The 22,597-nt window shown below is 37.9% G+C and overlaps 3 protein-coding genes across 3 annotated transcripts in view; 1 reads left to right on the forward strand and 2 right to left on the reverse strand.

Moving 5' to 3' along the window:
- Positions 1-497: 497 nt before the first annotated feature.
- tpgs1 (tubulin polyglutamylase complex subunit 1) lies at positions 498-3,802 on the reverse strand. The gene is made up of 2 exons (XM_051701527.1): positions 2,986-3,802; positions 498-1,425 (listed from the first exon to the last, which is right to left on the reverse strand). The coding sequence occupies exons 1-2, from the start codon at positions 3,252-3,254 to the stop codon at positions 885-887; spliced, it is 810 nt and encodes a 269-aa protein (XP_051557487.1). The 5' UTR covers positions 3,255-3,802; the 3' UTR covers positions 498-884.
- Positions 3,803-9,608: 5,806 nt separating this feature from the next.
- On the forward strand, positions 9,609-11,414 carry LOC127443032 (ankyrin repeat domain-containing protein 34B). Its single transcript, XM_051701511.1, has one exon. The coding sequence runs from the start codon at positions 9,988-9,990 to the stop codon at positions 11,368-11,370; it is 1,383 nt and encodes a 460-aa protein (XP_051557471.1). The 5' UTR covers positions 9,609-9,987; the 3' UTR covers positions 11,371-11,414.
- Positions 11,415-15,046: 3,632 nt separating this feature from the next.
- Positions 15,047-22,597, reverse strand: part of LOC127442762 (uncharacterized) — a 62,284-nt gene continuing 54,733 nt past the window's right edge. Inside the window, exons 9-10 of the mRNA XM_051700931.1 lie at positions 19,230-19,589; positions 15,047-16,365 (exon numbers count right to left, since the gene is read on the reverse strand). Coding sequence (XP_051556891.1) covers positions 15,470-16,365; positions 19,230-19,589 — 1,256 coding nt within the window. The 3' untranslated portion in view covers positions 15,047-15,469. The remainder of the gene's footprint in view (positions 16,366-19,229; positions 19,590-22,597) is intronic.

Here is a 22,597-nt window from a genome sequence, read left to right on the forward strand (position 1 = left end):
ACAAGCAATTTATTGTGTTCTGAGCACTAGGTGGGACCACGATGAGTCTGATTGCTGCTAGATAGTTTTCTGGTTCTGTGTCCATAAGAAGCTATGTAAAAGTCATCGCAGAGTCGCGTTGGCGCTATGGAGGAACGTGCTTTTTTATTTATTTTTTACAAATCGCGCTAAACATCACATTATTCTCTAAAGACACGCTGTTGCTAGTAAAAAACTTTGGAGACGAAAAACAATATTGGATAACGAAAGCAGGCTTCCGTTTTGAATTGTGAAACACTTCCCCGTTCAGGAAAAAGTTGGATATAACAGGTGGTTGAAAATTAGGAGGGCTTGATGATGTCATCAGATACATAAAGTTGTTTCAGAGGCGGAGCAAGTTAAGTACATTTTGATGAAAGATTACAAATACAAACCTTTTTTTTCTTTATAATGTACACAGACAAATCATTCACTATAAGACCGATAATGTGTATTGATAAGAAAATAAATAAGGTCAATTTTGATTTCATGTTGAGTTTAATGTCAATAAAATAAGTACATAATACAATTAAATACATAATAGAACTAAAAGGTATTTTTTAGGGAATTTTTCACAAATACTCCATGCACTCATGCATTTTGGAAATTTGTAGTCAGGTATTATTCTCGAAAATCTTTGTACCATTTTTTTTTTTTTTTTTGCGTATTTTGATCCATGTGTTACATCTATATTGGGCACAAAAATAATAATCCTGAAATGTCAACAATTATTATCAGTACACAACTTTGATACTCTTTGACTCTTGTTCTTTGTATCTTTTCTATAATTGCGACGATTTCTTATATAAGATGTTTTTAAAATAAAATAAAAAGTTGCACTCAGGTAACAGCCCGACACAGCCCTCTCAGGTCACAATTCGCACCCGCGCGATGAAGAGTGCCGCCGCCGCATCTTCAAACTCCTGCGCGTCCATCGTGGGACCTTCCTGTTGGCGTGGATGAACTTCCGCCATGGCCTGTGCCAGCTTAGCAGGTGAGATCTTGGCACTAGCCTCCAGGTAACGCGCCACATCGGCTCCGTCCGCCGTTTCTAGTGCCTCCTGGAGGGTGGCAAGCACAGCCTGGCACAGCGCTCTCTCTGCCGGTCTGTCTGGTGCGCTCGCCACCGCCGCGTACAAGCACTGGGACTTGCGGATGTAGTCGGCGAACACAGAGCAGGTCAGCACGCCCTGGCGGAAGAGTTCAAAGGGCACGGCCTCGTAATCGTGGCACTGGATGCGGCGCAGCAGGGGGGCGGCGGTGGTGCCCGAGAGCCCCCCCTCACTGCACAGGCACTTGAGCATCTCTGTGTACCGTTGCCCGCGGACCCCTCCAGAATTGGGGCGATGTGGCCCACCCTGCATCAACAGCTCGTACGCCACATCGATGTTGTTGTTGAATGCAGATCTGCGATGCAAAGAAGTAAAACAATAAAGAGAACGAATACACCCATAATCACTTTTCTAAATTACTAAATTCATCTGTTATAGTCTGTTTATTATAGAAATGTGACGAGAAGCAGCATAGAATACATAAAGTGTATACTATTAGTAATCTTAATTATTTATGATTAATAACTATATATTTTACATTATTCTAATAATCACCATTCAGATTAGTGCTGTCCACTACTGGTAATGTATATCACACTTTAATATATTCTGTGCTGCTCCCCTAACAGTGATTAAATGGAGGATTTACAGGCTATGATGAAAAGGTTTCCTTGTTATATTACACTATATTTTAAATATTTTGATTTTATTAGTTCAATAAATAAAATAAAATATTTGTATTTTTAATTATTATATATTTAATTATTATTAATAAAGATATTTTATTATTTTATTTATAAAATGGTAGACAGCACAAATCTAAATGGTGAGAAATACAATAGTAAAATATTTTTATTAATAATAATGAAAAATATAATTAAATATTATATATCATATTTGCAGGCTGAGATGAGAAGGTTTCCATGTTATTTAACTTTATTTTTAAATATTTTTTTTATTTGTTAAATATATTTTTTATATTCTTTTGTTCATTTTGTAATTATTTTATTATTATTTGCTATGTTGGAGAGGTGTTTTTTTTATTTTATTCAGTGATTTTATTAATTCACTAAATAAAATAATTGTATTTTTAAGTATCATTTTATTTTTTACTATTTTTTAATTATTTTTTAAAATGGTGATAAATACAATATAATATTTGTATTAATAATAATCAAAAATATAATGATAATTAAAAATACAAATTTTTTATGTATTTAGTGAATTAATAAAATCACTGAATAAAATAAAAAAACATCTCCAACATGGCAAATAATAATAATAATAATAATAATAAATAAAGTATAAAACAATTACAAAATAAATAATATATATATATATATATATATATATATATATATATATATATATATATATATATATATATATATATATTTAACAAATAAAGTAAAATAACAAGGAAACATTTTCATCAAGGCCTGCAAATCCCCCTTATGACTACTGTTCTCATTTACTAAATGTATCTGTATATATATATATATATATATATATATATATATATATATATATATATATATATATATATATATATTTGTAATGTATAGTCTGTTTACTGTAGTAATGTGATGAGGGGAGCAGCATAGAATACATAATAAAGTGTGATAAACACTATTACCCATAGTGGACAGCACTGATCTGAATCGTTATTAATACAATAATTAATAAAAATATTTTTTATAATAAATAATCAAAAATATAATGATAATTAAAAATACAATTATTTTATTTAGTTAATAAAATCACTAAAAATAAAAAGACACCTCTCCAACATAGCTAAAAAAAAAAAAAAAAAAACACAACACACAAATATAATAGTACACAAATAACATAAAATAAATAAAAAAATATACTAAAAAAATTTTTAAAAAAAATAAATAATAATTTTAAAAAAAACCTCTGTGAGTGATGCGCCAGACTGAGGTGCCACAGAGCTCTGCTCACGATCTGATGCTCCGATCCTCCATCATCCGCCTCCGACGACAGATTACCGAAATGTTCGGCTAGAAATCCGATGGGATCCTCCGTCCTGGACTCGACTAGTTTCAGCAGAGCTCCTCTGAGCAGCGCGCTCACTCCAGCCTGCGACAGAAACTCATTATCCGAATCACATTTCGCGGATTTTGAATCGGACATCACGGAACCGGCGCGACGCTTCTCCGCCATCAGTTGCTATGGACTCATAAAGTTACTGCAGCAGATCTGGTCCTCCTCTAGGGGGCGCTTGGTGGCCCACATTACCGGATACTCCATAGAACTGCATTCAAATCTCAAGACGTTTTTTGTCTTGCTGCAGTTATTTGTATATTACAAATTGTAATCTTTTTAATATGTTACTTTTAAAGTATCAGAATGTAAGATCTAAATGGAAGTATATCCCAGTAATTTGTATAAAATTATATTTAAGATATGCCTTAACCAGTAATCACAAACGACTGTGAGTGGTTTATCTGGCCCAGCGCTGAGAAAAGCAACAAGCACCACGTGACTTAGCAGTCGAGAGACATTTTCAACAACGATCTGGATAATAACAGACTAATATTGAATAGAAAATACACAATGAACAGTTAAAATGGGGAAATTAATATTTGCGCACTGCTATTTCTTTCTACTTGCCATACAAATTTTTATTCTATGCCTATTTATTATTTTAATAATGCATGAATCTGGCTTGTGGTCTCCCATATATTTCCAATAAATATTTAAGTGAGAAAAATTCAACTACTCAATTCTCTCAACGTTTTCTCGATCTTTTTTTAATGTATTTCCCATGCCAAATACATTAGGGAATTATCAGTTTTCTTCATTTTGTTTTTTAGTGCATATATATATATATACACACACACACACACACACACACACACACACATACATATATACACACACACACTCACATATATATACATATATATACACACACAGTTGTGCTCAAAAGTTTGCATACCCTGGCAGAAATTATGAAATTTTGGCATTGATTTTGAAAATATGACTGATCATGCAAAAACTGTCTTTTATTTAAGGATAGTGATCATATGAAGCCATTTATTATCACATAGTTGTTTGGCTCCTTTTTAAATCATAATGGTAACAGAAATCACCCAAATGGCCCTGATCAAAAGTTTACATACCCTTGAATGTTTGGCCTTGTTACAGACACACAAGGTGACACACACAGGTTTAAATGGCAATTAAAGGTTAATTTCCCACACCTGTGGCTTTTTAAATTGCAATTAGTGTCTGTGTATAAATAGTCAATGAGTTTGTTAACTCTCACGTGGATGCACAGAGCAGGCTAGATACTGAGCCATGGGGAGCAGAAAAGAACTGTCAAAAGACCTGCGTAACAAGGTAATGGAACTTTATAAAGATGGAAAAGGATATAAAAAGATATCCAAAGCCTTGAAAATGCCAGTCAGTACTGTTCAATCACTTATTAAGAAGTGGAAAATTCAGGGATCTCTTGATACCAAGCCAAGGTCAGGTATAAACACCATGGGACCACGCAGCCATCATACTGCTCAGGAAGGAGATGCATTCTGCCTCCTAGAGATGAACGTAGTTTGGTGTGAAAAGTGCAAATCAATCCCAGAACAACAGCAAAGGACCTTGTGAAGATGCTGGAGGAAATAGGTAGACAAGTATCTATATCCACAGTAAAATGAGTCCTATATCGACATAACCTGAAAGGCTGTTCAGTAAGGAAGAAGCCACTGCTCAAAAACTGCCATAAAAAAGCCAGACTGCAGTTTGCAAGTGCACATGGGGACAAAGAGCTTACTTTTTGGAGAAATGTCCTCTGGTCTAATGAAACAAGAATTGAACTGTTTGGCCATAATGACCATCGTTATGTTTGGATGAAAAAGGGTGAGGCTTGCAAGCTGAAGAACACCATCCCAACCGTGAAGCATGGGGGTGGCAGCATCATGTTGTGGGGGTGCTTTGCTGCAGGAGGGACTGGTGCACTTCACAAAATAGATGGCATCATGAGGAAGGAAAATTATGTGGATATATTGAAGCAACATCTCAAGACATCAGCCAGGAAGTTAAAGCTCGGTCGCAAATGGGTCTTCCAAATGGACAATGACCCCAAACATACCTCCAAAGTTGTGTCAAAATGGCTTAAGGACAACAAAGTCAAGGTATTGGAGTGGCCATCACAAAGCTCTGTCGTCAATCTGATAGAAAATTTGTGGGCAGAACTGAAAAAGCGTGTGCGAGCAAGGAGGCCTACAAACCTGACTCACTTACACCAGTTCTGTCTGGAGGAATGGGACAAAATTCCAGCAACTTATTGAGAGAATCATGTGGAAGGATACCCAAAACATTTGACCCAAGTTAAACAATTTAAAGGCAATGCTACCAAATACTAACAAAGTGTATGTAAACTTCTGACCCACTGGGAATGTGATGAAAGAAATAAAAGCTGAAATAAATCATTCTCTCTACTATTATTCTGATATTTCACATTCTTAAAATAAAATAGTGATCCTAACTGACCTAAGACAGGGAATGTTTTCTACGATTAAATGTCAGGAATTGAAAACTGAGTTTAAATGTATTTGGCTAAGGTGTATGTAAACTTCTGACTTCAACAGAGTATATTTATATATATATATTATTTATCTAAAATCAAGTGACCGTGTTTACAAATCTGCTGTTATGGACTTTGTAGAGATCACACTAACCAATAAAGGCTAATACTGTTGTCCGTGTTTCAGACTCTGTCATGTCAGTGTGCATGTGTTTTAAGATAGTTTGATTTCAGTATTTACCAAATGAAGAGGTTCCAGACACACACACACACATCTCTCTCACACACACACACACACTCTCACACACACACACACACACATGTTGGTGCAGCTATCATTATGAGGACTCTCCATAGACATAATGATTTTTATACTGTACAAACTATAGATTCTATCCCCTAACCCTAACCCTACCCCTAAACACACACACACACTCACACACACACACACACACACATGTTGGTGCAGCTATCATTATGAGGACTCTCCATAGACATAATGATTTTTATACTGTACAAACTATAGATTCTATCCCCTAACCCTAACCCTCCCCCTAAACCTAACCCTCACAAAAAACTTTCTGCATTTTTACATTTTCAATAAAACATTGTTTAGTGTGATTTATAAGCTGTTATCCTCATAGGGACCGACAAAATGTCCCCACAACGTCAAAAAGTGCGGGTTTTACTATCCTTATGGGGACATTTGGTCCCCACAGTGATAAATACTCGCATACACACACTCACATGCACACACACACACACACACACACAAATACTCACACTCACACACGCGCACACACACACACTCACACGCGCACAAACAAACACACACACACACACACACACACTCACGCACGCACGCACACACACACAGTTTCATCTCAGATGTGCGCTCTGTCAGCTACAGGTCAGGTCGCAGCTTCTGTCAAGAGATAAACTCTGCAGGTAAGTTATAATATCATTAATATAGTATACAATATCCATAATATTTTATATTTTACATGCAATAATCCAGTTGTTTTATGGAACCTCTGGATTACAAACATATTCATTTTAATCCAGCATGATTGAGTCAAAATGTAGGCTAAATAAAATGTTATGTAGCATTAATAAACCAATAAATGTGTCATTAAAGAAATACAATCTCAGGAAATTGTAGACCCAGTTAATACTGTAAAAACGAGAACAGTGCAGATAACTGGATCACACATACATGCATCTATTTCATAAATACTGCAAATAGCCTAGAGTGTCATAATGCATGTTGATTAAATCAACTAAAATTGAACTGGAGATTATCATATAGAAAGAGTGTTCAATGAAGAGCGTCATATAGCACCGTCATGCTCTTTCAAGCTCTTGTCTGGTTTAAAATAGACTGCACACCCAGAGAGATGAAGGCATTTCAAAGCATCATAAAAGCAGCTTTTGTTGTGGTGTTCGACATTTCAAACTCAGAGGCCATTTACAACTTTGAACACACTGTTGCGCTTCACACATGTAGCAATTTCTCTGAGATAGAGGGGAGTTCATTATTCACAATCAATGTTACAACTGCGAATACTGATTAGAACAAACCTCTAACAGTAAGTATTAAAGGTTGAGTGTGTAAGTGGTCCTGTTAGAGACATGAATGATCCCTCAAATCATGTGTTGTTGAGGAGAGGTGTGTCATGAGCCAGCAACAATCTGTGGGTCATTGATGTAACACTTAGTTTTGAAGTTATTTAAAATAAAGAAATAAATGCTGCAAAGTACAAAGTTCAAAGTCCTTTTGATATTTTTTTCTGGGGCTTGAAAATAATGTGGTGTAACAGTAAAAAAGTAAATAAAATAAAAGCTGGAATTTTTAAATGTTGGCTTAATTTTGAAATAACAATTTAATACTATTTCTTATAATCTTTCAGGACAAATGAAGTAACCCTAATAAAACTTCTTGATATTCGTAAATCAAAAACTCTCGATATTTGTAAAAAAATATTTTTACCTTGAAAAATGTTTGAAAACTTTTAACTTGATGGTTAGACCACTTGACATTTTCACATTATGATTAGCATGTTTTGAAATTTCTGTTCTGAAGTTATTTTGCTCTTTTTATTTTTTTTTTTTCCTTCTTTCTGGAGCTTAAATTAAAAGATTTGTAACCGTCCAGAGACAGTAAAGACATAAATAAAATAAAAGTCTAAAAAAAAAAACTAGAATAATCTTTTATTTCTTTTTTAAAAGGCAATTTTAGTTTAGGTCAAATGGAGTAATTCCAAGAAAAACTCATTATAATTGTAATATATATATATATATATATATATATACACACACACACACACACACACACACACACACACACACACTCACACACACACTCACACACACACTCACACACATTTGTGCTCAAAAGTTTGCACACCCTGGCAGAAATTGTGAAATTTTGGCATTGATTTTGAAAATATGACTGATCATGCAAAAAAACGGTCTTTTATTTAAGGATAGTGATCATATGAAGCCATTTATTATCACATAGTTGTTTGGCTCCTTTTTAAATCATAATGATAACAGAAATCACCCAAATGGCCCTGATCAAAAGTTTACATACCCTTGAATGTTTGGCCTTGTTACAGACACACAAGGTGACACACACAGGTTTAAATGGCAATTAAAGGTTAATTTCCCACACCTGTGGCTTTTTAAATTGCAATTAGTGTCTGTGTATAAATAGTCAATGAGTTTGTTAGCTCTCATGTGGATGCACTGAGCAGGCTAGATACTGAGCCATGGGGAGCAGAAAAGAACTGTCAAAAGACCTGCGTAACAAGGTAATGGAACTTTATAAAGATGGAAAAGGATATAAAAAGATATCCAAAGCCTTGAAAATGCCAGTCAGTACTGTTCAATCACTTATTAAGAAGTGGAAAATTCAGGGATCTCTTGATACCAAGCCAAGGTCAGATAGACCAAGAAAGATTTCAGCCACAACTGCCAGAAGAATTGTTCGGGATACAAAGAAAACCCCACAGGTAACCTCAGGAGAAACACAGGCTGCTCTGGAAAAAGACGGTGTGGTTGTTTCAAGGAGTACAATACGACGATACTTGAACAAAAATGAGCTGCATGGTCGAGTTGCCAGAAAGAAGCCTTTACTGCGCCAATGCCACAAAAAATCCCGGTTACAATATGCCCAACAACACCTTGACACGCCTCACAACTTCTGGCACACTGTAATTTGGAGTGACGAGACCAAAATAGAGCTTTATGGTCACAATCATAAGCGCTATGTTTGGAGAGGGGTCAACAAGGCCTATAGTGAAAAGAATACCATCCCCACTGTGAAGCATGGTGGTGGCTCACTGATGTTTTGGGGGTGTGTGAGCTCTAAAGGCACGGGGAATCTTGTGAAAATTGACGGCAAGATGAATGCAGCATGTTATCAGAAAATACTGGCAGATAATTTGCATTCTTCTGCACGAAAGCTGCACATGGGACGCTCTTGGACTTTCCAGCATGACAATGACCCTAAGCACAAGGCCAAGTTGACCCTCCAGTGGTTACAGCAGAAAAAGGTGAAGGTTCTGGAGTGGCCATCACAGTCTCTTGACCTTAATATCATCGAGCCACTCTGGGGAGATCTCAAACCTACGGTTCATGCAAGACGACCAAAGACTTTGCATGACCTGGAGGCATTCTGCCAAGACGAATGGGCAGCTATACCACCTGCAAGAATTTGGGGCCTCATAGACAACTATTACAAAAGACTGCACGCTGTCATTGATGCTAAGGGGGGTAATACACAGTATTAAGAACTAAGGGTACGCAGACTTTTGAACAGGGGTCATTTCATTTTTTTCTTTGTTGCCATGTTTTGTTTTATGATTGTGCCATTCTGTTATAACCTACAGTTGAATATGAATCCCATAAGAAATAAAAGAAATGTGTTTTGCCTGCTCACTCACTTTTGCCTGTTTTCTTTAAAAATGGTACATATATTACCAATTCTCCAAGGGTATGCAAACTTTTGAGCACAACTGTATATAACTTGAAAAATAGTTAATATTTTTTCTTAAAATAACGATTAATTTGTATACACTCATGTATAAGGGTCATTAAATCAGGTTGTCTGATGAGAAATCTTTTACAAATCTAGATTATACTTTTTCAAGAACTTTAGCTTTTTATGAGACTTTGATTTTTGTTTAACTGTCTCCGGATGGTTACGCCACATGACGTTTCTTACTTTAAGCCCCAGAAGAAAATATCAAAATAATTTTAAACTCAGTAATTGAACTCTGGTTTAAGGTTGAATGTACATGGACATCTGATATAGCGACTGACCACCGCTGTGAATTTGATTTCAGCAAATCAAGTGTGCCAGTCATGGCAGAACCACAAGATTACCTGATGGATGGCACTCCGCTCATCACCGCCGCTCTACTGGGCAAGCTGCGTTTGGTTCGTCTGTTGGTGGAAGGAGGCGCCCAGGTCAACAAGCGCAACCAGAGAGGAGAGACACCCCTGCTGGCCGCCTGCCGAGCTCTTCGGGGCGATCAGTGTGGAACAACTATGCTAAAACTTATTCAGTTTCTCCTTAATAACCAGGCTGACCCAAACATACAGGACAAGTCGGGCCGTACAGCCCTCATGTACGCCTGTATGGAGCGGGCAGGGGTAGAAGTGGCTTCTGCTTTGATCGCAGCAGGCGCTGATCCGAGTATGGAAGACTACGCCGGGGCTTCTGCTCTCGTATATGCCATAAATGCCCACCATCAGGACACTCTACAGGTGTTGCTCGATGCCTGCCAAGCCAGAGGACGTGACATCATCATCATCGCCACAGATTTAAACTGCGATGGCAGCAGCGTGACACGACGTTACCTGAATGTTCCGCCCTCACCTGACAACTCACCCGTCTCGTGTATGTCTCCCTCAGATATCGAGCTGAAGACCAGCTCGCCAAACTCCGAGGGAGAAAACATCTTCAATTTTCGAGGTGGTGAGATGGCGTCTCCTTTGCTTCAGAGGAGCAGTTCTTTGTACCGCCAACGGTTGCGCTCAGAACCCTGGCTGGCCATTCAAAACCTGGCCCATCTTACCCACACCTATGAGAAGAACTTTGAGGAATCTGTAGAAGACAACAAGGACGAGAATGACGAAAGTCATGAAGAGGATCAAACCACCTCCTCACTCAGAAGTTTTCAAAGTGCTAGCCAATTAAAGAAAACCGATTTCAAACCCAAATGGAACCAATCAGGACAAGAGCGGCAACAAAGCCGAAGGAATACTTTACCTGACCTTCAAGGTCAGTCGTTACTCCAGTTACCTTCCCTAAAACTGACACTCTCCAGCTCAGATACTCACCTACACGAGTTACTTCCAGCATCATCCAGCGGAACCCAGTTCCCTTCCATATACAGAACCAGTTCGTTGTTTCTATCGCCCCCTAGTGGGATTCGTGATTTCAGTACGACTAGCAAAAAGAAGCCGCGAGAGCAGTTGAGTGCTAAACCTCCGTCCCGGAGGGGTTTCCTGCCCCCTCTCCCCGTTAGCGCTACTGTAAATGCTTTCCTACCACCCGTGTGCAGAGACCCAAACCCAGAATCCAGATCTACAGTCTCACTTCCTGTCAAACAGGAAGCTCAGAGCGGCAGGAGTCTGTTACGCCGCCACTCTATCCAGCTCGGGCAGATAAACCAGACAGGATGTTCAGAGGAAACGCAATATCTTTTGCGAAAATCTTCTAATAAACCTGGCAAACAATGAACTTAAAAAGGAACAGTTCACTCAAAAATGAAAATTCTGTAATTATTTACTCACCCTCATGTTGTTACAAACCCGAATTACATTCTCTCTTTCATGGAACACAAAAATGTGGAATGTCAGCCTCAGTCACCATTCACTTACATTTAATCTTTTACCATAGAATGAAAGTGAATGGTGACTGAGACTGACGTTCCGCCTTTTTGTGTTCCACGGAAGAGAGAATGTCATTCGTGTTTGTAACAACTTGAGGGTGAGTAAATAATTACAGAATTTTCATTTTTAAGTCAATTTGGTTCAGATGAAACATGTAAAAGAACTTCAGAAGACGTTCAGTATCTTTATTTAGATGATAATAATAATAATAATAAAAAACAAGCTTGGTCTGGCTTTTTATTGCTAGTTTGTCATTTTGTTACTGTTCATTATCTTAAACTTTTGCTCACAGAAATAAAACCACCACAGTGCCAAATAAAGTGAAACATCAAATCATGTAATTAAGGTAAAGTGTTTTCCCGAGGCACAATCTGAAAATGTTAAGATGTACACTCATTGTTCAAATTTAAATTATTTTTTTTATTTTTCCCCTTTTTCTCCCCAATTTGGAATGCCCAATTCCCAATTTGCTCTGAGTCCTCGTGGTGGCATAGTGATTCACCTCAATTCGGGTGGCGGAGGACGAATCTCAATTGCCTCCGCGTCTGAGACCGTCAATCCGCGCATTTTATCACGTGGCTTGTTGAGCGCGTTACCACGGAGACATAGCATCCACGCACAACTCACCACGTGCCCCACCGAGAACGAACCACATTATAGCAACCACGAGGAGATTACCCCATGTGACTCTACCCTCCCTAGCAACCAGGCCAATTTCGTCTTTTACCACTGAGCTACCCAGGCCCCCCCAAATTTAAATAATTGTTAAAAATCTCAAATCTTTTAGTATAATTTTTTTTTAAATCTTTTATCTTTTAACTGGAAATACAGCTTGGTGTGCACTATGTTTGCAGCGTTGTAATCAGTGTTGGGTGTTATTGGATTACAAAGTAATTAGTTACTGTAATAGAATTACTTTTAGGCACAAAAGTAATGTAATGCATTACATTTTTAATTATTGTAATCAGATTACAGTTACTGACTTTCAGTGAAAGTAATTAATTTTAAGTACATTACTTTGGTTACAAATATTAAATATATATATTTATGTGTAATAAAATTAAAATGAGAGGTTGACCGATAGTGAGTTTTGCCGATACCGATAACTAAGGTGGTGAAAAAGGCTGATAACCGATTAATCGGCCGATAGTTTTTAAAATCGATTTATAAAAATGTTCTTAGACTTTTCTTACTATGACAGAGCACAGACAAGAGTCCTAAATAAATAAAATCCCAGATGTAGTTTATTGTACAACCAAAATCCCAATAATAATCAGAAACAATTACAATTTGTTGCATAATGCATAAAACAAGCCCGAAACACACCGGGGACTCTTATTTTGAAATGAGGTAGACTTGGCTCTCTTGCAATGCTCTATATTAATATTTTATAGCCTATATATTCACCAGATGAAGTTGTATATTTTGCATATATATACACTTTACCAGATGAGGTTTAATGAGGAATAAAGTTTATTATTATTCACAAGATAGTTCGCGACAAGATGTACAGTATGTGTTGATGGGGCACATTTCTATATAGTCACATTTTTCATTCCATGTCTTTGCTTCAATTCAGATACTTTATCAAAATAACAAAATATGAACATTGTCAATGACTGAGGAACACAGAGGAATAATTAAAAAAAAATAAAAACTAATCGGCAACTATCGGAATACATTTTTGCAGATAACCGATAGTTCCAAAAAGCAACTATTGGTACCGATTAATCGCGAAACCGATATATCAGTCTACCTCTGATTAAAATAGGAATTCATATGTACATATGTTTGCGTTTCTGTGACAGCTGAGGGGTGTGCGACGATGAACAAGGAGAAAATAGACATTATTTTCAATTTGTTGAGCGGAAAAAGTGTTTTAGAAAGTAACTTAGAAGTAATTAGTAATGTGATTACTTTCTCAATGAAGTAATCAGTAATCTGATTTAAGAGTAGTAGTTAGTAATTTGTAGTGGATTACTTTTTTTTTTTTTTAACTTACCCAACACTGGTTTTAATGCAATTCCATAGTGTGAAATCTTCTTTAAGGTCAATATGAAACAGCGTTCACAACCCATTTTACATCCGTAACATGATGCGTTTATATGTCTTGTATATGGGCTTGTTGATGTCAGCTGAACAGGAAAGTCACTTCATAGGTGTAAAAAATGCATTTTGATTATGCACACAAACATCTTATAAGGACAGTAAATGGAGGTTATTAATATCACCTTTAAAAATCAAACTTTTAATGGGTCCCTTCCGTCAGAAGATAATATGTTTAATGTAAATAAAAATAAAAAAACCTTAAATGTTTGGGAGTAATTTACTAAAAGTAAATTGCGACAAGTCAAATTCATTGCAAAAAATACTATTCTTATTCTTTACATAATTATAGGTATATGGTAACTCTACAATACGGTTGTATCTGTTAACATAACTACATTAGTTAAAGCTGAAGTGTGTAACTTTTTCGGTATTAAAATAATTACTCCAATCCAATATTAATATGCAGAGACAACTACTGTATACGCCATTCATAGTTAATTTTCTTGAAAACTTTAAACACTGTGTCTCTGTGGTGCTATACAAATTCCTCTGTATGTTTTGAGAGACCCGTCTAGACTCGAAACACCTCAACCAATGGCGCGAGTTGGGGGCGGGACTATCTGTTTGTTTGAAACCTGTCTTGAAAACATAACTTTTTAAATTCCGTTCAGTGGTGCAGAAATTACACACTTCAGCTTTAACATGAACTAAAAGTGAAAAATACTTCTACAGCATGCATTAGTCTTGGTTAATGTTTATTTCTACAAATACAAATACATTTTTGTATACCTGTATACTTGAATACTCTTATTGTTATTATATATTAATTAGGTTTGTAAATCCATTAAAATTTCAAACTAATTAATCGCATGGTTTTCTGTGATTAATCGCGATTAATCATGGTACATTAAACCAAAATGTATATATACTCAAATATATTTAAATGTATAATTTATCTCAAAGAACTTGCAAAAATGGTTATTCGTTTATTTTAATTATTTTAATATGTTAAAATGTTAATTTTTTTGCGAATAGAGTTACTTAGACACGTCTTCATGTATAAATCTTTGATAAATGCATACATGCCGTAAAATCATACTACATTCATTTAATGCGTTAAACAGTCAACTATTAATCTGCAAAAATGAATGCGTTAAATTTCCCAGATGTATTATTAATATTAGTTAATGCATTATGAACTAATACGAACAAACAGGGAACAATAGTATTTTGATAAAGTAAGAATTAATCTTAACCAAGATTAATAAATGCTGTAATGAATGTCAACAAATTGAACCTTACCGTAAAGATTTACCACATTGTAGCACGGAGGAGGGCGGGGCCGGGCCGGAATGATGCATGCCCCAATCAGCCTAATGAGGCGAGCAAGGGATAAAGGCGACCGGAAATGGTAGTTCGAGAGAGAGAGACATGCAGGACAGCTCTCTCTCTCTCTCGAACTGCCGTATCCGGTCACCTTTATCCCTCGCTCACCGCATCAGGCTGATTGGGGTCTGGGCGTGTGTCATTCCGGCCCCGCCCTCCTCCGTGCTACACACATATAAACACTTCAAGGGATAGTTCACCCAAAAGTTTAAATTCTGTCATCATTTACTTACCTTCACACCAGTGTAGTTTTATTGTGTGTTTTTGGAGCTTGACAACATCCGTCCCCCTTCAAAGTCGTTGTATGGAAAAGAACAGCATGAACATTCTGCTAAACATTTTTTGAGTTCCACAGAAGACCGACAAAAGGGTAAGTAAATGATGACCGAATTTTCATTTATGGGTGAACTATTCCTTTTTAAGGGATAAAATGTAACATACAATGTACACAATACAGTTACACTTCTAAGAACGTTAACAGAGTTTTTTGTTGTCGTCTCTGTGTGCACGTTTACCATCTCTTTCCGCTGTGCAGACGTACATGTCTGAGACAGTTATCCTGTCGCGAGAACATCTTACCACACAGCTGACAACGGAAGGGTTTTTCGCCCGTGTGTATCCGCCTGTGCGTTATCAGTCGCGTTCTCTGCGTGAAGCGTTTGCCACATTCCTCACATCGGAACGGTTTTGGCCTCGCGCTGTGTCGCGGATGGTCTATAAATACACTCTGTGTGGTTGTTTTAGGCACACTTGAGGAGGAATTCAAAGGCAGATGTCGGCTGAACGCTGTTGAGTCTGATACGCTGGGTAAAGGTTGATGGGAATTCTGTCGTGGAGCGTTTAGAAGATTCAAGCCGTATTCAATGTCTTTATTTTGAGCTGCATTAAAGCTCACGTTTTCCAGCACAACACCAGAACCGAATAAACCGGACGTCGACTGAGAGCTCATTGGCTCTTCCGACAACACCTGCGAGACATACGGATCTGTAAAACTCTGGGAATGTTGCTCTGGATCAATAAGACTCTCTGGATCGTCAAACGCTTTGCCTGGATCGCCTCCTGACAACCATACATGAGAGTCTCCATCATCTATTCCACAGTGGTTTTGCACTTCGCTCCTGTGCTCGGCTTGAACTTGATTCAGTTTCTGATCAACAAGTTCTTCCACCTGTTCGATCTTCATCTCAAGCTCCAGTCCACTGAACTCTTCATCCTCTGCGGTGCTCTGCTGAGCTCGGGACATCTCTTGTGAGGGTTTGAAGGGTGCTGTTGTCTCCTCTCGTTTCAGATGGAGCACATTTATCTCCTGTGTCTGTGAAAAAAGCGGTTTCTCCTCAGAGATCTCCTTTACTGGACTAGTTGCGATGGCCTTTACCTGGTGCGATTCTTCAAAATCTGCCATCACACCTGCAGAGAAGGACAGGTTAATATGTGATTAAGACGTTTATCTCAATCATTATCAACATTTGCTTATAAAATAAAAAAGCTAAACACACATCAATGGAATTTTATATGTGGTCAGTTGCTACAGACCATTTACAGTTGAAGTCAGAAGTTTACATACACTTAGTTTGAAGTCATTAAAATGCATTTTTTAACCACTCCACAGATTTAATATTAGCAAACTATAGTTTTGGCAAGTTGTTTAGGACATCTACTTTGTGCATGACATGAGTCATTTTTCCAACAATTGTTTACAGACAGATTGTTTCACTTTTAATTGACTATATCACAATTCCAGTGGGTCAGAAGTTTACATACACTAAGTTAACTGTGCCTTTAAGCAGCTTGGAAAATTCCAGAAAATGATGTCACACCTTTAGACAATTAGACAATTAGCTTCTGATAGGAGGTGTACTGAATTGGAGGTGTACCTGTGGATGTATTTTAAGGCGTACCTTCAAACTCAGTGCCTCTTTGCTTGACATCATGAGAAAAGCAAAAGAAATCAGCCAAGACCTCAGAAAAAACAATTGTGGACCTCCACAAATCTCGTTCATCCTTGGGAGCAATTTCCAAATGCCTGAAGGTACCACGTTCATCTGTACAAACAATAGTACACAAGTATAAACATCATGGGACCACACAGCCATCATACCGCTCAGGAAGGAGACGCATTCTGTCTCCTAGAGATGAATGTAGTTTGGTGTGAAAAGTGCAAATCAATCCCAGAACAACAGCAAAGGACCTTGTGAAGATGCTGGAGGAAACAGGTAGACAAGTATCTATATCCACAGTAAAACGAGTCCTATATCGACATAACCTGAAAGACTGCTCAGCAAGGAAGAAGCCACTGCTCCAAAACCCCCATAAAAAAGCCAGACTACAGTTTGCAATTGCACATGGGGACAAAGAGCTTACTTTTTGGAGAAATGTTCTCTGGTCTGATGAAAAAAAGAATTAAACTGTTTGGCCATAATGCCCATTGTTATATTTGGATGAAAAAGGGTGAGTCTTGCAAGCCGAAGAACACCATCCCAACCGTGAAGCATGGAGGTGGCAGCATCATGTCGTGGGGGTGCTTTGCTGCAGGAGGGACTGGTGCACATAATGGTCAATATGGCCAAACAGTTAAAAAAAAAAATATCAAAATTTCTCCAAAAAGTAAGATCTTTGTCCCCATGTGCACTTGCAAACTGTAGTCTGGCTTTTTTATGACGGTTTTGGAGCAGTGGCTTCTTCCTTGCTGAGCAGCCTTTCAGGTTATGTCGATATAGGACTCGTTTTTTACTGTGGATATAGATACTTGTCTACCTGTTTCCTCCAGCATCTTCACAAGGTCCTTTGCTGTTGTTCTGGGATTGATTTGCACTTTTCGGACCAAACTACGTTCATCTCTAGGAGACAGAATGTGTCTCCTTCCTGAGCGGTATGATGGCTGCGTGGTCCCATGGGGTTTATACTTGCATACTATTGTTTGTACAGAGGAACGTGGTACCGTCAGGCATTTGGAAATTGCTCCCAAGGATGAACCAGACTTGTGGTGGTTCATAAATTTTTTTTCTGAGGTCTTGGCTGATTTCTTTTGATTTTCCCATGATGTCAAACAAAGAGGCACTGAGTTTGAAGGTAGGTCTTAAAATACATCCACAGGTACACCTCCAATTCAGTACACCTCCTATCAGAAGCTAATTGGCTAATTGTCTAAAGGTGTGACATCATTTTCTGGAATTTTCCAAGCTGCTTAAAGGCACAGTTAACTTAGTGTATGTAAACTTCTGACCCACTGGAATTGTGATATAGTCAATTAAAAGTGAAACAATCTGTCTGTAAACAATTACTCGTGTCATGCACAAAGTAGATGTCCTAAACGACTTGCCAAAACTATAGTTTGCTAATATTAAATCTGTGGAGTGGTTAAAAATGAGTTTTAATGACTTCAGCTTAAGTGTATGTAAACTTCTGACATCAACTGTAAATACGAGTAATAATAATAAAAAAATAAAAAAAATTGCACAATTAACTAAAAACATAAAATTTTCATGCTCACGAGATCATAAGCATTAAAACACTGATATGAAAAACCGATGGTTGATATTGCCGGTTTATATCAATGGTTATAACCGAAACTGATCGTTTTAAATGGTCAATAATTGGCCGATACATCGGTGCATCCCTACAGACAATATTTTAATAATACCACACTTAAAATGTTTTACTTATTCCTCTGGTCTTTATACACAAAAATATTTAGCCAACTTTATATATTTTAGGAGGGGGTCCCCCTGCTTGAAGACATTAAATGGGTTTCCAGGATCTTTGGAATGTTTTTGTGGATTCATTTGTTCCATACCTGCATGACATTCATCAGTGGAGCACAAAATGAGATTAGGCACGATGTTAGTCTCAGTCACCATTCACTTTTTCATGCATCTTTACACACGAGTAATGTTCGATTCAAAGATGCGATTTCGCGCCAAATCCGACCCGACAGCTCACAACACAAATCATGTTTATAGGCTTTATAGTGAATCGGGGTAATGTAAGGACATTGTTTTGAACACTGATTGTTTATGTTCTCAATCAATAATGGCAATTTGTTCATTTTTAACCAAAAAAAAATATCGTACGTAGTACAGCTTTAAGACATATTGATTGTAAATGACAACATTAGGGTTTACAGTGTAATCCTGTTTGACATTCTTCAGTGGAACACAAAAGGAGATCTTAAGCAGAATGTCATTATTTTCCTATACAATGAAAGTGAATGGTGACTGAGACTGTCCTAACATCTTTTGGAACAACATGAAGGTGCACCAGTTCACACTTACTCGTGTCCATCATCATCATCTCCACCTGAACGCCGATGGAGCATCTGTTCGCAGTGACTCTCTGTAGTTTAGTCTCCGTGAGGAGCAGTCGAGTCTTCAGTCCCTGGATCTCCTCGTTTCTCCTCTGGATCTCCTGATGAAGAGCAGCAGAATCCTCCTGCAGCAGTTGACTGATCTCCGCCACCGCCGCTTTCGCCAGCACGTCCATGATCGCGGAGATCTGACTCTGTAACATCGTTTTGTCCAAACACTCTTTATTTACATTCATGTATAGAAAAACTAAAAAACGACCATTGCTTCTTCTCTGCGCATGCTCAGAACATGGCGGATATTTGGTGGAACATCTGCCAAAATAAAAGCCTCCCATACAGAAATCCAAAGTTATCAAAATGCTAAAAGACAACATCGTAAAACTGTTAATTATATACATTATTTAAAAAAAAAAAAAAAAAAAAAAAATTATTGTGACCAATGTGTCCCATTTACAACACTGAAATAATAATACTAATACTACTACAACTAATAAAATAGTTACAAATATAATGAAATATAATAACATTTAAATTTAAATAAAATACCCCTGAATTACAACCCCCAATTCCGAAAAGGTTGGGACTGTATGAAAAATGCTAATAAAAACAAAAATGAGTGATTTGTAAATTATATTCACGCTTTGCTATATTGAAAGCACTACAACTACACATTATTCCTTGTACCATGTTTTACCTTGTGAATTTCATTGTTTCAATTTTTTTTAATGTACAGTCATTTCAAATCAGATGATTGCAACTCGCTCCATAAAAGTTGGGACAGTTGAGTGTTTACCACTGTGAAACATTACTTCTAATAACACTTGTTAAGCATTTAGGCACTGAAGACACAAGTTTAAGTTTAAAAAGTGGAATTTTCCCCCATTCATCCATTATGCAGGTCTTCAGCTGCACAAATGTACGGGGTCTTTGTTGCCGTGTGGTGCTTCGTAATGCGCCACACATTCTCAGTTGGAGATGGTCAGGACTGCAGGCAGGCCAATCTAGCACCCGCACTCTCTGCTTATTCGGCCAGTATGTGGTTTGAAGTTGTCCTGCAGGGAAAATGCAGGGACGTCCCTGGAAAAGGCGGTGCTGGATGGCAGTATACAGTTGTGCTCAAAAGTTTGCATACCCTGGCAAAAATTGTGAAATTTTGGCATTGATTTTGAAAATGTGACTGATCATGCAAAAAAACCCTGTCTTTTATTTAAGGATAGTGATCATATGAAGCCATTTATTATCACATAGTTGTTTGGCTCTTTTTTAAATCATAATGATAACAGAAATCACCCAAATGGCCCTGATCAAAAGTTTACATACCCTTGAATGTTTGGCCTTGTTACAGACACACAAGGTGACACACACAGGTTTAAATGGCAATTAAAGGTTAATTTCCCACACCTGTGGCTTTTTAAATTGCAATTAGTGTCTGTGTATAAATAGTCAATGAGTTTGTTAGCTCTCACGTGGATGCACTGAGCAGGCTAGATACTGAGCCATGGGGAGCAGAAAAGAACTGTCAAAAGACCTGCGTAACAAGGTAATGGAACTTTATAAAGATGGAAAAGGATATTAAAAGATATCCAAAGCCTTGAAAATGCCAGTCAGTACTGTTCAATCACTTATTAAGAAGTGGAAAATTCAGGGATCTCTTGATACCAAGCCAAGGTCAGGTAGACCAAGAAAGATTTCAGCCACAACTGCCAGAAGAATTGTTCGGGATACAAAGAAAACCCCACAGGTAACCTCAGGAGAAACACAGGCTGCTCTGGAAAAAGACGGTGTGGTTGTTTCAAGGAGCACAATACGACGATACTTGAACAAAAATGAGCTGCACGGTCGAGTTGCCAGAAAGAAGCCTTTACTGCGCCAATGCCACAAAAAAGCCCGCTTACAATATGCCCGACAACACCTTGACATGCCTCACAGCTTCTGGCACACTGTAATTTGGAGTGATGAGACCAAAATAGAGCTTTATGGTCACAACCATAAGTGCTATGTTTGGAGAGGGGTCAACAAGGCCTATAGTGAAAAGAATACCATCCCCTCTGTGAAGCATGGTGGTGGCTCACTGATGTTTTGGGGGTGTGAGCTCTAAAGGCACGGGGAATCTTGTGAAAATTGATGGCAAGATGAATGCAGCATGTTATCAGAAAATACTGGCAGACAATTTGCATTCTTCTGCACGAAAGCTGCACATGGGACGCTCTTGGACTTTCCAGCATGACAATGACCCTAAGCACAAGGCCAAGTTGACCCTCCAGTGATTACAGCAGAAAAAGGTGAAGGTTCTGGAGTGGCCATCACAGTCTCCTGACCTTAATATCATCGAGCCACCCTGGGGAGATCTCAAACGTGCGGTTCATGCAAGACGACCAAAGACTTTGCATGACCTGGAGGCATTTTGCCAAGACGAATGGGCAGCTATACCACCTGCAAGAATTTGGGGCCTCATAGACAACTATTACAAAAGACTGCACGCTGTCATTGATGCTAAAGGGGGCAATACACAGTATTAAGAACTAAGGGTATGCAGACTTTTGAACAGGGGTCATTTCATTTTTTTCTTTGTTGCCATGTTTTGTTTTATGATTGTGCCATTCTGTTATAACCTACAGTTGAATATGAATCCCATAAGAAATAAAAGAAATGTGTTTTGCCTGCTCACTCACTTTTGCCTGTTTTCTTTAAAAATGGTACATATATTACCAATTCTCCAAGGGTATGCAAACTTTTGAGCACAACTGTATGTTGCTCCAAAATTTGTACATATCTGTCTGCATTCATGGTGTTCTCACAGATGTGTGAGTTACCCATACCATGGGCACTGACACACCCCTGGCCCATACAGACACTGGCTTTTGGACCTGATGCTAATTACAGCTTGGATGATCCTCTTCCTTTTTGGCCCGGATAACACGACTGCTGTGTTTTTCAAAAACTATTTGAAATGTGGACTCATCAGACCAAAAAACACAGTTCCACTGTTCTACTTTCCATCTAAGATGAGACCGAGCCCAGAGAAGTCGGCAGCGCTTCTGGACAGTGTTGATGTATGGCTTCTCCTTTACATAGTAAAGTCTTAACTTGCTTCTGTGGATGCAGCAGCGAGTGGTGTTGTCTAACAAAGGTTTAATAAAGTAATCCCAAGCCCATGTTCATGAAATCCATTACAGATGAATGATGTTTTTTAAGTCAGTGACATCTGAGGGATCAGAGATCATGCGCATTCAGAAGTGGTTTTGGTCTTGCCCTTTACGCACCGAGATTTGACCAGATTCCTTGACTCTTTTAACTATATTGTGCACTGTAGAGGGTGAAATGCCAAAAATCCTT

Source organism: Myxocyprinus asiaticus, chromosome 6, assembly GCF_019703515.2.
Source record: "Myxocyprinus asiaticus isolate MX2 ecotype Aquarium Trade chromosome 6, UBuf_Myxa_2, whole genome shotgun sequence".
NCBI lineage: Eukaryota > Metazoa > Chordata > Actinopteri > Cypriniformes > Catostomidae > Myxocyprinus > Myxocyprinus asiaticus.